The sequence below is a fragment of the Triturus cristatus genome, chromosome 4_1, assembly GCF_964204655.1.
Source record: "Triturus cristatus chromosome 4_1, aTriCri1.1, whole genome shotgun sequence".
Classification (NCBI taxonomy): Eukaryota; Metazoa; Chordata; class Amphibia; order Caudata; family Salamandridae; genus Triturus; species Triturus cristatus.
Window position 1 is genome coordinate 179,934,815 of NC_140585.1, and position 15,329 is coordinate 179,950,143.

At 45.0% G+C, this 15,329-nt stretch overlaps 1 protein-coding gene across 1 annotated transcript; it reads left to right on the forward strand.

Moving 5' to 3' along the window:
* Positions 1-11,729: 11,729 nt before the first annotated feature.
* Positions 11,730-12,662, forward strand: LOC146853867 (olfactory receptor 5F1-like). Its single transcript, XM_085650425.1, has one exon. The coding sequence runs from the start codon at positions 11,730-11,732 to the stop codon at positions 12,660-12,662; it is 933 nt and encodes a 310-aa protein (XP_085506551.1).
* The last annotated feature ends 2,667 nt before the right edge of the window (positions 12,663-15,329 follow it).

Sequence of the window (15,329 nt, forward strand, 5' to 3'; positions counted from 1 at the left end):
GCAGGTTCTTCCTTATATGGCCACTCAGGAAATAAAGGGTTATCTGGACAAGGTTAGCCTTATCTCCTTTCGTTTGGGGGGGGTGTTATGTAGGAAGGTGGAATCTGACTATATGGTTGCCCCCACTTTTTTCCTGGTGTTTGAATGGTTTTTGTCTAGTCTGGCTGGGATCCTGCTATCCAGGACCCCAGCCTATCTGCTTACTCCCTTAAATGATTGGTGTGCATATTAGATGCACTAGTGATTGGATACTGTGGTACCTTATGAGCCCCTAGTATATGGTACCTTAGGTACCTAGGGCATATGCACTCCACAGGCCTACCAGGGGCTTCAGCATGTATTATGCCACCCCTGGGAAGCATTCTCAACCTGACACCACAGGCCTGCTACTGCAGCCTGTGTGAGGTAGTGTTAGCACTCCTCACTGAGGTATAGGTTCCTATATCTCACCATACACACACATATAAACCTATCAGCCACCCCTATAGCAGGCCCTATCAATCCTGAGGGCAGGGTGCTTGGTTTACTATGTGAGGGGGTGCTTCTGCATGAGCAGGAACCCTCTGGAGCTGGCAGAGTCTATTCTCTGTGGCTGTTTGTGAATGCGGTTAAACCATATACTCTTAAGTGCATTATAACCTCGCGGTAAATGCTAACTTTGGAATGACTGCATCAAAACATGTTGTGTTTGGTGTCAAACAACTTGTAATCATACCCCCACACCAGTAACTGGTGTGGGAGTATGACCCCACCCTTCTAGAGGGGATGATATGTACCCACTGTACTAAACAACAGAAATCTGAAAGAGCCCTGGCATCAAAAAATGGATTTGGGAAAAAGGGGGTGGTGATGGACAGAGTTTCTGAATGATGCAGAATACTCTTACCAAGTCAAGAGATCATGGTTTGAATCCATCACCGTTTTTTAGCTCACTGCACCATCCCAGCTCAGAACCCGGCTACATGCAAATTAGTCTGTACCTGTCCCAGTGCATGATGGGAACAGGGCAAACCAAACTACCAAGCCAATTCTTATACTGGGAAGGAAAAAAGCTTCCGGGGACCGGTTTCTGGCATCACAGCCTTCGTCGGCCCGGCTTGCCTGAATCCTGATGGTGCAATGAGCAAGGGACTCACGTCTGAGCATACCCTCCCACACTGAGTGTGGATAAAATCGATTTGGGAAAAAGGGGGTGGTGATGGACAGAGTTTCTGAATGATGCAGAATACTCTTACCAAGTCAAGAGATCATGGTTTTAATCCATCACCGTTTTTTAGCTCACTGCACCATCCCAGCTCAGAACCTGGCTACATGCAAATTAGTCTGTACCTGTCCCAGTGCATGATCGGAACAGGGCAAACCAAACTACCAAGCCAATTCTTATACTGGGAAGGAAACAAGCTTCCGGGGACCGGTTTCTGGCATCACAGCCTTCGTCGGCCCGGCTTGCCTGAATCCTGATGGTCCATCACCACCCCCTTTTTCCCAAATCAAAAAATGGATGCCACCAGCACAGACACTGGGCTGCTCTCCTGCTGCTGACTGAAACTCGCAGTGGAGGAAGTCCAACAAAAGGCATCCTGTCACAGGGAGGTGTCACCACCTTCCAGACAGGATTTAGTGTATTGGAGATGGGTGGGTGCACTCTTAGAGTGCTTTGAAGTCCTGCACTGGGGGAGCAGTAGGCTCCTCTGTGCATATGCCAGCTCAAACCGGTACAGGGGCTACCTGCCCCTGCTCTTGCATGAAACTGGACAAAGGGAAGTGGGTGTAACCACCCACTTCCCTGACCCTCCTAGAGGAGAGGTCAAAGAGCTAGTCCCTCTCTTATCTTCACTATAAGATAGCAAGCATTGCCAATGCAATTCAGATAACCCTGGACAACGCTCTACAAAGAAGAATCTTGGCCCTTCGATGTTCCACTACCTTTGGAAGACAGAAGAATCTCCCTTGGAGTCAAGGAGTGACTCCCCTGCTTGGCAGGCACCAAAAACCTTCATCAATGGTTGCAAACTTTCCCGCTCCCGCCGGAGTTCGAAGTCCCTGCTGCCCCAGAAGTAGATTTCCTGACTTTTTGATGGCCCCTGTGAGACCCCAGTGAAGCTGTGGTGAGTGGACCCCACGAGTGACGAGGAACAGCAACACCCGGGGACCGTGCACTATTGTCAAGTGCAAACCCTAAACAACGCTCTACGAACTTGTGCATTCGATCATCTGTGGCCCAAGCCTCCAGCAGGTCTTGCACCAAAAATCAGCTGCCTACCCTGTCCCGAGTGACCGTGGGCTCCTGTGAAGCATTTCCTGAGGCGGCGTCTTTGCAATCACTTGCCGGTTGGCTAGTGGGTCCCCCGAAGACTTTCTCATTGACTCAAAGGACTCTACTGGTTGCTCCAGGCCTGCCCTCACTTACCTTTGCTGGGTGAGTCCATCAGACCTCACTGGTCTGCATCATTGACTTTCTTGAGTTTACACAAGACTTGCAGTTGCCAAGGCTTGTTGGCTCCAATCTGGTTGACGATACCGTCATCAGCTGCAGACGTCATGGTACACTCCGAATCCAGCAGTTGGTTATCGTCCATCCTTCCTGGACCTTGTGAGCAAAAAGTCAAAACACCATCGATGACCTGAATCAATGCAACTTCTGTGGTCATCCATCTTGCTGGCCTCCGGTCACTGGCAAGTGACCTTGAACACTGTCCCTTCAATTTTCAGGTCCTCTTCATCTTCAATCCATCTTCAGATTCCAGCGGACACTTCTCCAGTCGTCGCAAGCAGCAAGTCTTCTTTGGTCTCCATTGAAAACAGCGCCTCGACCTGACACCAAAAGTCACCTATGCACCCGGCTTCCCTGGGTGAGGTAACTCGTGCACTCCAGTGCCCTAGTGTGTGTTGGCCCTCAAAGTACTTACCTTGTAAGTGGCTTGCTTGTTGACTTCCTCGAAGTGCCCTAGAACTTTAAAATTCAAACTGCGACTTGCTCCATTGAAACCAATAGGGAACCCACGGCTGTGTTCACACACTGCACGCGTCTCCCGTGGGGTTGTTACTTACCTGCTAACACTGCAGTAGTGAAGCCCCAGCGATTCCTCAGGCCCTAGGCCTTGTCATTTTGCAAGTCGACTTTCTTAACCCATTTTTTTAGTATATGGTCTGGTATGCCCCTAGGGCCCCAGCCATATTTGTGCTTAATTTATTGTGAAACTTTGACATTTGAATGTGTACCTGGCTTCTAATCTCATAAAGAGATTAGTAGAGTGTGTCTATATATATATATATATACCTGTGTGGTGTCCTTTCATTTGGTAATTCAAGTGATTATAAGGTAAAACAAGCTGCTTTACATTCCTCAGAGACTTAGCCTGAAGGCTGCTCTCCATAGCTACCACTAGGATAGCTTTCTTTAAAAGGTTGTCTTAAACCGATCTACCAGAAGAGTCGAATTGGACTGGTGCAAAGTGGCCACTATAACTAGTGACCAGCATATGCCAGGCCAACTTCTCACACAAGGTCAAGAATGATGTGCATATGGCTGGGTCTAAACTGAGGAGGCACAGTGGGTGAAAACAAAGCATTTTATCGGTATGCAACGTAATGATTGCCAGAGGCAGAGATTAATTTAAGCAGTCCATCCAGCGCCTTATTTGTGATGCTCTTAGTGTGGTTGGTATACGCAGACATGGTTCCTGTTCTCAGTCTGCCACTGGGACCAAGGTGCACCTGGCTGATGGGCCCTATAAGGGTAAACATCAATCGTAGGCGGTCACTGTTCTGGTTCAGGTGGGACCTGTCCTGACAGTGCTGGTTGTACTGTTCTCTTGGGAACATGACCAAGACTGATTTACATATGGTTGGGTACCAACTGAGGTGGCATAGTGGATGGAAAAAGAGGCTCAGATTAATTCAAGCATTCCATTCATTACCTTGGATTTTGGTTATCTGGGATTATAGAACCAGGCAGCATCATGTAGAGTTTGAAGAGGATAGACCCATGAGGTGATGGGGCTTTTTTGGGGCATGGAATTGCCAATGTGACCAAACTGATATTATTTGGAATGGTAGAAAGAATAGCAGAGAAGGGAATTGCCAGTGAATCCCAATTGATACTCCAGGGTGCATGTAATGCTTTGATGGTCGACTGTGTTGAAAGCAACTAAGAATTCAAGCAATATCAGGAAGCAGGATTCCCCTTCATCTGTGGTCAGGATGGCAATGTCTAATATGTGTAAGGTAGCACTCTCCATGTTAACGCCTGATCTGAAGCCTTACTGATGGCCATACAGTAGATGGCTAGCATTAATATGATCTTGGAGCTGAGCATTGACTTCTTTTTCAATGATCTTGCTAATAAATGGCAGGTGAGTGGGCCGGCAGTTGGGAATGTTATCAGGGTCTAGTGCATATTTCTTTAGAAGTGGGAGGATTTGGTATGCCTTGAGGAATTCTGGGAAGATTGCTTGAGCAAGAGAGATATTGACAGTGGTAAGTAGGGCTGAAAGAGTGTCCCCAGAGAGAGATTTGATGAAGGAAGAGGGTGAAACATTATCTTCAAGAGGCTTCAAGGGAGTTAAATATTTTGGTGAGATCTGTAAGAGGTACGGACTTGAAGGATGACCGTTGCAAGATTCTACAGGAATGTTTGGGTCAAGAGAAGAAGCAGGGTGGTGTTGTTGGATATTATTTTTTCAATGAAGAATGGTTTGGTGGCACAAGCACTTTTCAGGGGAATGTGAAATAGTTCCAGCACAAAAACAATCCTCTGAGGGTTCTTCCTCTTACTAAGTATGCTTAGAAAGAGGAACTAATGAAGGAAAAAATAAAGATATTTCTCCTCATTGTGCCTACCCTGGGAAAGCATAGCATTTTGATGAATTCCCAGGTTAATCAGTCTTCGTAAATCTGGGAATGCACCAAACTCAAATTGTGTGAGTTAGCAATGACGGAACCCTTTTGGCTCTTGATGGACTCCACAAGACAGTGAGGTAAGTGTAGTAAAGGGAATGTAAGTTTAGAATGTTGAGTTTGTCGAAGGGCACAAAGTTATGTTATGCACAGATGAATAAAGACATGTAGTACTGAGCTCCGTGTGTGGCATATTCATTTATGAGTACCCAGGCTGGGGAGGACGCTACAACTGGTGATGAGATAGGGGATAGGTAACCTGAAGATCAGCAGTGCTCTCCCAGAGAGTTTTGCCGTGGTCCACCAAAACTGCTTGTGCGTGCCACACGTGACTCAGTTGAAGTGAAGATTGGCGGTTGGCATAAGTGGAGTCAAAGCGCCACCCCAGCCAGCATGAAGTGTTCAATGATAAAGAAAGCTTCACTGAGAAATCTACACATTGTTCGCAGAAACCTGCTGGTAAGGCAGTGGAAAAAATACTATGCCACTACACAACATTGCGCTACACGTTATATGGAGCATTAACGCTGAAGGCAGATACAACCAGGTAAAGAAGAAAAGTGCTGGCAGACGAAGCATGTAAAAACTTACCTGAGCCTTGATAAAGAATGCTGAGAGAAGCTCTTAGTCTGAAGTGAATTCTCATGGCTGCCGGAGCTGAAAAGCATGCTGATTGACAAGCTGCTGTCATGGAGGCCCGAGGTACCCAGAGTAAGTCAGTTATGAACATGAAATGTTAGTCACAGCACAGGGTGGAAAGGCACAAAGAGATGTCTTCTCAGAAAAAGAAGCTGCACTTCAGGACTGTATTTTCGCTTTCACAAGAAGGTAAATGTTCCGCCATTGGACAAATATGCATAGATTGTGGGAAGGAGAACCTTTTGTGACAGTTTGCAAGGTAAATTAAAAGCTAAGTGCATCACGATGAGAAAACAAAATGGATGTCCGAACGTTACGGAAGCAACATTCTGTGCATGCCCATATTGCCAAAAGAAGTAGACCATCATTTAAATCTTTGTCAAAAAGTGCTTAAGTATCAGTGTCAAGTGGAAGTGAGGAAGATTGATGTACAATGTTGATGTGCATGTCAGACTGGCCGCATGTGAAGAAAAATGTAAGTCACCGAAGAATCGACAAGTTAAAGCTCAAAAGACCTTAAAATATTGTCCTAAAATTACATTAAAGTTAAACGGTTGTTCCATAACTTTTTATTTTCGAGAGTAGTAAGTTGATAAACATTATGCCTGAGTGGAAATAAAATGAATGTTTACATTGCTCCGGCTTGTTCCATCGAAAGCTAAAGTGTATACATGAGCTTCATTGATGCTATTAAAGAGTCAAGGTTCATATGTGCCATGATGAACCCTTCTCCCATTTATCTACCCAGCCTTGATCCTCTTCATGACCTAGAGATATTTTATCCTACTGACAGCTAATTGATTATTACTTACATAGTAGCATATCTTGATTCTATATATACCTTTAATTATGTTATATAAGTATGGTGGGCTAGATACCTTGATAAATTAATATCTAAAAATGTTGATGAGGAGACATAAAATGTTGTCCTATTGTACTACTGTTCCTAAATCAGTTGGGTGCTGGGCTCCTTTTTTATTGACAAAATCCTAGAGCCCTGTTTCTCTTCCCCAGACACAGACAACAAAAGATCAGCTCACTCACTGATAGGCAAAGCATCCCTCTCAATTTTAACTGACTTCTTGCTTACAAGCGTGAAAGTTTTAAATATTTTCATTGTTGTTGGACTTGGCCTCCTCTCCAAGGTCATCTCTAAATGTATTGCCTTCACCCTTGTGTTTTCCAAAGCCTTTTGTGTTGGTTTTTAGGATTCTTCACACATTGCAACTGCTGACCAGTGATAATGTAATTGACCTCTTTCCTTTAAACATGGTAAAATTGGCTTACACCCTATTGGCACATTTTATTTACTTGTAAGCCTCTAGTGAAGTGGTGTTACACGTACCCAGTTTCTGTAAATTAGATTCTACTTGTGGGCCAGCAACACTAATTGTGCCATGCTCTTAAGTAGCCTATGAAACATGTCCCATGCCTGTCATTGCAGCCTGTGTGGGCAGTTTCAAACTGCCATTTCAACCTGGCAAAACAAACCTTTCTTTCCAGGCCTTAACCTTCCTTTTTAAAACATTTAGGTTACTCCTAGGGAAGGACTTATACAGTCCATAGGGCAGGGTGTGTAGAAAAATTGGACGTCATTTTAACTTTCACGTGTCCTCATAGTGAAAAGCTCATAAATTAGTGTTTTACTACCACAAGGCCTATCACTCCCATAGGATAACATTGGGTTACTTCATTACGTTTATTAAGCGATAACTTTCAATTGGGACCAAACAGAAAATTCGAGTTCGATGTCTAAGGAATTTTAAGTTAAAAGCCTCTTTATGGTGAATGTTGGATTTAAAGTCACAATTCTGAAAAGGCCACTTTTAGAAAGTTTGCATTTTCTTGTCCTAACCATTTAGTGCCTGCTACCTGTACCTGGATCACATGATTAGTTGTAGCGGGCAGTTAGTCTTTGTGTGTTGCTCCTAGACAGTTAGTCAAAGGAGGAATAGGTGTTGGCAGGATGATCCATCAAACTTGATGGGGGGGCTGAGCTGTCACCTGCCAAACTTGCACATTTCAGAGACTATGCCTCAGCGCACTTACAAAGAGTTTCACACTAGTCTTTCGTGTCCCCAGACAACCAAGGGTCTGGACCGGAAGGCAGGATATTCCAGACACCTCTGGGGACGAACTCGCCCCGCTGAGGACCCCGCCTAGCAGACCCGGCAGCAAGAAGGCCCCATGGTTCACCGACGAACTCAAGAGCTCCAAGAAGAACTGCCGAGCCCTCGAGAAAGTCTGGAAAAGGGATCCGACACCGGACAACAGGACCTCCTACAAACTTGCCACCCGGAAACACCACCAGCTGATCCGCGCCGCCAAGAGAACAGCATTCAAGGACCGGTTGGACAACAACGCACACAACAGCAAGGAACTCTTCAACATCGTGAAAGAGCTTTCCAACCCCAACGCGGGAAACAACGACATCACCCCTTCGCAAGACCTCTGCAACTCCCTGGCTTCATACTTCCACAACAAGATCGCGGACATACACAGCAGTTTCAACAACCAACCAACGCACACCACGACCGACCAGCCAGCCCCCCCCACCACCACCCTCCACGCCTGGACCCCGATCAGCACAGAAGACACCATCCGCACGATGAACTCCATCCACTCCGGATCACCAACCGACCCCTGCCCCCACCACATCTTCAACAAGGCCGACGCTGTCATCGCACCCCACCTGCGAGACATCATCAACACATCCTTCGACACCGCCATCTTCCCCGAGAGCTGGAAACACGCCGAACTCAGCGCTCTACTCAAGAAACCAACAGCGGACCCCACCGACCTCAAGAATTACCGCCCCATCTCGCTTCTCCCGTTTCCAGCCAAAGTCATCGAGAAGACCGTCAACAAGCAGATGGCCGCCTTCCTCGAGACGAACGGATCCCTCGACCCCTCACAGTCCGGCTTCCGAGCCAAACACAGCACCGAGACCGCCCTCATCGCCGCCACCGATGACATCCGAGCCCTGATGGACAATGGAGAAACAGCGGCCCTCATCCTCCTAGACCACTCCGCGGCATTCGACACGGTCTGCCACCGCACCCTAATACGGCGCCTCAGCAACATCGGAATCCAGGACAAGGCGCTGGAATGGATCATCTCCTTCCTCGACGGAAGAACACAGCGAGTCCGCCTACCACCTTACAAGTCAGAGGCCTCCGAAGTCATCTGCGGCGTCCCCCAAGGATCATCCCTGAGCCCCACCCTCTTCAACGTCTACATGAGCCCCCTCGCGGCCATCGTACGCAAACACCACCTCAGCATCATCTCCTACGCCGACGACACCCAGCTGATCCTCTCCCTGACCAACAACCCCGCCGCCGCCAGAGCCAACCTACACGAAGGGATGAAAGAGGTAGCCGAATGGATGACGACCAGCCGCCTGAAACTGAACTCGGACAAGACGGAGGTCCTCATCCTGGGCTCCTCTCCCTCCGCCTGGGACGACTCCTGGTGGCCTCCCGCCCTGGGCACCGCACCCAAACCGACAGACCATGCACGTAACCTGGGCTTCATCCTGGACTCCTCCCTCTCCATGACCAGGCAAGTCAACAGCGTCTCCTCGGCGTGCTTCAACATCCTACGCATTCTACGGAAGATCTTCTGGTGGATCCCCACAGAGACCAGGAAGACCGTCACCCAGGCCCTCGTCACCAGCCGACTGGACTACGGCAACGCCCTCTACGCCGGGACCACCGCCAAGCTCCAGAAGAGACTCCAGCGGATCCAAAACGCCTCAGCCAGACTCATCCTCGACATCCCACGATCCAGCCACATCTCCGGACATCTGAGAGACCTTCACTGGCTCCCCATCAACAAGAGAATCACCTTCCGCCTCCTCACCCACGCACACAAAGCCCTACACGACCAAGGCCCGAGCTACCTCAACAACCGAGTCAACTTCTACGCTCCCAAACGCCACCTCCGATCAGCCAACCACGCCCTCGCCGCCGTCCCCCGCATCCGCAGAGCAACTACAGGAGGAAGGTCCTTCTCCTACCTGGCCGCCAAGACCTGGAACTCCCTCCCGTCCGACCTGCGCCTGACCCAAGACCACCTCTCCTTCAGGAAGAAGCTGAAGACCTGGCTGTTCGAGCAGTAGCGGCACCCCCCCCCCCCCCAGCGCCTTGAGACCCTACGGGTATGTAGCGCGCTTTACAAGTGTCACTGATTGAAGCCTCTAGAAACATCTTGCACTTTAAAGCTAGCCTCGAGGACCCTCAGATTCAAATCTCCTTGACCTAAGAAAGACTCAGAACAAGAACTGTTGTGCCGCTCTGCTTCAAGAAGGACAGCTCCTCTGCCCCTCTGCTGCCCTGTCTACTGACTCAGTGAGAAGGTTTGGACCTACATCTTGAACCCAGGACCACCAGAGTGACTCCAATGACCTGTTGCCTGGCCTCGTGATCAGAGCCTCAGGGACAGAAAAGCTCCAACCAACTTGAACCCTGCACCAGGACTCTGCCTGCCATGAGTCATGCCCACCAAAGTGGTGCCACCCCAAACCTGAACTTTGGAAGTAGTCCTAAAGGTGTTCTGCCAGCCCAGTTGTGGTCTTTCGTGCTGTAATGATGCAGCACGATGCATCTTCTTGCAGCTTGTCATCAAAATGGCTGCTGCACGACGCAACTCCAATGCAAGACTTTGCAGCTCCTCAGAACCACTGCTGCATAATGCATCCTTGACGCAGGATCATGTAATGCTCCGCAACCAGGATTCAAGGTAATTTGTTCAGCGATCCTAACTTGGGGCCTTATTTAGATCTCGGCAGATGGAATACTCTGTCAAAAACATGATGGATATCCCGCCGGCTTAATACTATTTCCATAGGATATAATCAGATCGTAATAAGGCGGACAGGATATCTGTCACGTTTGTGACTGGAGTATTGCCCTCCACCAAAATCTAAATCAGATCCTTGGTCACCCTTGGTCACTATGATCAGCATGTGCTCCCGGTCTGGCGAGGCCAGACAAATTCAGCTGGGGCTTTGTGCTTTTAAACACGATTTTTTCTTAAAGGTTTAAAATTGCATATGTCTGGTTCAACTCATTGTTGCTTTGTTGTTTTGGTGGAAAATAATGTATATAATGTTACTCTATTTTTCTAAATTGGTGTACAATTTCTTTTGTGTTGTGTTTTCACTTTATTACTAGGCCTGGGCCAAAATTCCGTTCCGTTCGCGGAAATTGCGATAATTTGGCATTTTCGCGTTCCGCGGACAGCACGAAAATGTCAAAATTTCCGCATTCCGCAGCTTAGCGATAATTTCTTTCTTGCTCATGCTGTAAAATATTACATTCTCGCGTGCGCGTGATCACCTTACCTGAATTCCCGCGTTCGCCGACAAGTTTTCCCGATCCGGTCGCTTTCTCCATGAGATGTTGGATTGTTGGTAGCCATTTGCGCTGTCTCGCGACAGTTCGCGCCCGCAGTAACGTCATGCGTCGCGCGATCACGTCTTTCTTCTCACGATCATGCACCGTGAGACAAGTGAAAACAAGATGGCCGCGCCCGAGAGCAACCGCATGGGTAAGTTGGCGAGCCGCGACCACGCAGAAAATCCCGCTAACGGGCAGGAAAAAAACTTCTGCATCTTCGCAATATTTCCGCGTGTTTGCGGAATTTTTTTAACATTTTCGCGATAATTTGCGAAAGTGAATTTCGCAAATTCCGCCCACCCCTATTTATTACCACTGCATAAATACTTTACACATTGCCTGTAAGTTAAGCCTGTCTGTTTTTGTGCCAAGCTACTTAAGGATGCGTACAGGGTAATTTGGGGTTCATTTGTTTTTCACTTTGACAGGTATTATGGTTGCTACTTGAGTTGGGTTTCACCCCCTCAACCAGTAACCCAATTCCTTACTATGGTGCTAATTGGTGTGTGTAAATTTGTTAATTATAATGAAAGTTGTTAAATAACTACTATTTAATTTCTGAGCCTTCTGTTGAGCCCTCACAACCATTTCCCATGCATGACTAAAATAAGGATGGAAGCAATAATTCCTACTCTATTTTCTGCTGGAAAATATGTCATGGTATATGTAGTATTCATTGTCTTATATTTGTGCGTTTATTTCAGTAGCTGATTCTCAACCCTCAGGTCACCAAGGATAAAGTATCTCCTGATGTCTGTGTTTACATTCTACCTTGCTTCACCATCAAGACAAATGAAAGATTGGAACAGGACCTCTGTCACAGAATTCATCTTTCTTGGTCTTGCAGAAGACCCAGAATTCCAGATCCCACTTTTTGTCTTTTTTCTTCTTGTCTATTTCATCACAGTTGTGGGCAATATCAGTATAATGACTCTGATCAGGATATCTCCTCATCTTCACACTCCCATGTACACCTTGCTCTTTAACCTGTCATTTGTAGACATCTGCTACTCCACCATCATCACACCCAATATGCTGGTAAATGTCATATCAAACAAGAAAACTATTTCATTGTCAGGATGTATGGCACAGATGTTTTTCTTTGGAGGCATAGGGAGTGTAGAGGTTTTCCTACTAGCAGTGATGTCCTATGACCGGTTTGTGGCTATATGCAATCCATTGCTTTATAATGTCACTATGACCAAAAATGTTTGTGCATCCCTTGTGAGTGGAGCCTATGTAATAGGCTTCCTTCATTCTCTGCTTCATGTCCTTTGTCTGCTAAGGTTGTCTTTCTGTGATTCTAATAAGATTGCCCATTTCTACTGTGATGTGCCACCACTGCTGAAGCTCTCCTGCTCTGACATCTCTCTTAATGTGGCAATTCTGATTTTTCTGACTGGAGGTCTCATTTTAGGTTCTCTAGCCTTAATTCTTATCTCTTATGCTTATATTCTTTACACCATACTAAAGATCAGATCTTCTGAAAGAAGATGGACGGCATTTTCTACTTGCTCTTCTCACTTTTTCTGTGTCATCTTATGCTTTGGGACTCTTGTCTTTATGTACGTAAGGCCCAGATCACACTACTCTATGGATCAGGACCGCATTGCGTCTGTGTTCTACGCAGTGATGATTCCTATGCTGAACCCTCTGATCTACAGCCTGAGGAACAAGGATGTCAAAGAAGCTTTGAGAAAAATAATTTCACGAAAATCATGGTAAACATGTGTGCGTGTGTGCACAAACACACACACACACGCTTGGAAATGTGGAAAACTTTGCTCGTAAATTTGGATGTAATAGCCCACCTGCAGAGGTATATGCACCAGTAATATGCACATTTCTGCAATGTGTGTAAATATCATAATTTTTCAAAGAAATCTTCACTTGTATAGGTTGATTGTTAAACAATGTTTTCTATGATATAACATAAACTCAAAATATGTTCAAGCCTGAACCTAAGCTAATCATAAGAACATGACTTTAAAATCTGGAGAATAACATTACCTGATACACGTTTCCACATAACAAAAAGAGAGTAACCTCTAGGAATAGCTGTGGATAATTATTTAAGTATCTTTTATTTTTTTCTTTATAGGTTTACATGTATAAGCTACCTGCATTGTTTGCAAAACATCATCCCCTGCGATTCAAAAGCCTGTCTGTTAGAGCAGAACTATTATGAAACACCTTAGGTGTTACCTTTTTATTTCTGAACTCTAAATAACAGTACCTTAAGCTCCTTGTTATCTCCATGTCCCTCCCTGAAATTCAATTAACCTTGATTCTGTAACATAATTGATGGTATTGACTATTATATGCATTTTATTAATGCATTTATTTTACATAGTGCTATAGTGCCACTTTTGCAAGAGGTGGGTAACATAAATGGATCCTGTAGTCTGGCTGTCTGAAACCTGCATGTAGTTGATAAAAGCACACAAACGAATTTCTGAAGGACAGGAGCCTTCCTACAATATGAGGGTTCCATGTAGTGTAATCACACAGAATTATGTGAGATTAATCGTGAATTATTCCAGAAGTATAATTTTACAATTAGCGCTAAATGAATGCAAAGCTGCATCAAGCGCTAAGAAATAGTGCTAAATACAACAAAGCAGGAATAACGAATAAATATGGTCCTGGGGTATGATTTGTTCCCACTTACTACAAGCATTTAGCGCTATTGTCTTAAATTAAAGCAAAATGCACCATTGCAGCTAAAATGATTCTGAGGATGCATTTTCGCAAACAAAATGCCTGCTCTCGCAGTAGGAGTTTTTCCATGAAATTACTTTTAGTCACTTGAGCAGGAGTAATCAATGCTTATGGGTCATGCAAAGCACTCAGTTCCAGATATGATCAAAAGGCAGTTGTGTCCGATGCAACATGTATTGTTTTACTGAAAATGGACTGAATATATCTGTTGCAGCCTGATTGAATAATCAATGCCAACTTAAGACAAAATCCTGGGCCCGATTCACAGAACTAACTTAAGACAAAATCCTAAACTTACTACCATTTTCGTATTCACAGAAGGCACTTACTCATTTTGGTATTCACAGAAGACACTTACTCACTTCGGTATTCACAGAAGTTAGGAGTCTTAACTTTAGGACTCCTAAATGCCTTCTGTGAATACCGAAAGTCTTAAAATTAGGATTTTTCTCAGTTTAGGAGTCCTAAAGTTAAGACTCCTAACTTCTGTGAATACCGAAGTGAGTAAGTGTACTTTAGTACTACTAAACTCAGAAAAATCCTAATTTTAAGGCTTTCGGTATTCACAGAAGGCATTTAGGAGTCCTAAAGTTAGGAGTCGTAAGTTTACTACTACTAAATTGAGAAAAATCCTAATTTTAAGACTTTCGGTATTCAGAGAAGGCATTTAGTAGTCCTAAAGTTAGGAGTCCTAACTATAATACTACTAAACTGAGAAAAATCCTAATTTTAAGGCTTTCGGTATTCACAGAAGGCATTTAGGAGTCCTAAAGTTTGGAGTCCTAACTTTACTACTACTAAATTGAGAAAAAATCCTAATTTTAAGACTTCTGGTTTTCACAGAAGGCATTTAGGAGTCCTAAAGTTAGGAGTCCTAACTATACTACTACTAAACTGCGAAAAATCCTAATTTTAAGACTTTTGGTATTCACAGAAGGTATTTAGGAGTCCTAAATTTAGGACTCCTAACTTCTGTGAATACCGAAAAGAGTAAGTGCCTTCTGTGAATACCAAAATGAGTAAGTGACTTCTGTGAATACCAAAATGGTAGTAAGTTTAGGATTTTGTCTTAAGTTAGTTCTGTGAATCGGGCCCATTGTCTTAAGTCTGTCTTAAGTCTGTCTTAAGTCTGCCTTAAGTCTGTCTTAAGACTGTCTTAAGTCTGTCTTAAGACTGTCTTAAGTCTGTCTTAAGATTGTCTTAAGACAAAATCCTAACTTCTGTGAATACCAAAAGTAGTAAGTTTAGGATTTTGTCTTAAGTTAGTTCTGTGAATCGGGTCCAATGTATGTATATATATATATGTATTTTTTTATATTTTCTTTCTTATATTAGGCTGACCACATGGCTAAAGCTGTCTCTAGGTGACATGTCATAAAAATTCCAAGCCAAGGAACCAGCGAGGATCTCTTGAGAATTAGAGTGGACCACGCATCAAAGAAGCAGTGACCTTCTCAATCATTTTGATTAATTATATGTTTCTAAAAGGCTAAAATAGATCTTAGACATGGGCAACTGGCCCCATTAAGTATACTTGTATTGCTACATTCATGTATAGATCATGTATATAAACACAGATAGGTATTAGGAGTGCTTTAATCTCCAACATACATGCTCCGTAGGATAGTATGTAATGCAATAGGTATGCAGTTCCTAAGAAGGGAGGAAGGC

Bases quoted from the DNA above. Each gene is read 5' to 3' on its own strand.
- LOC146853867 (XM_085650425.1), top strand. From the start codon at position 11,730: ATGAAAGATTGGAACAGGACCTCTGTCACAGAATTCATCTTTCTTGGT.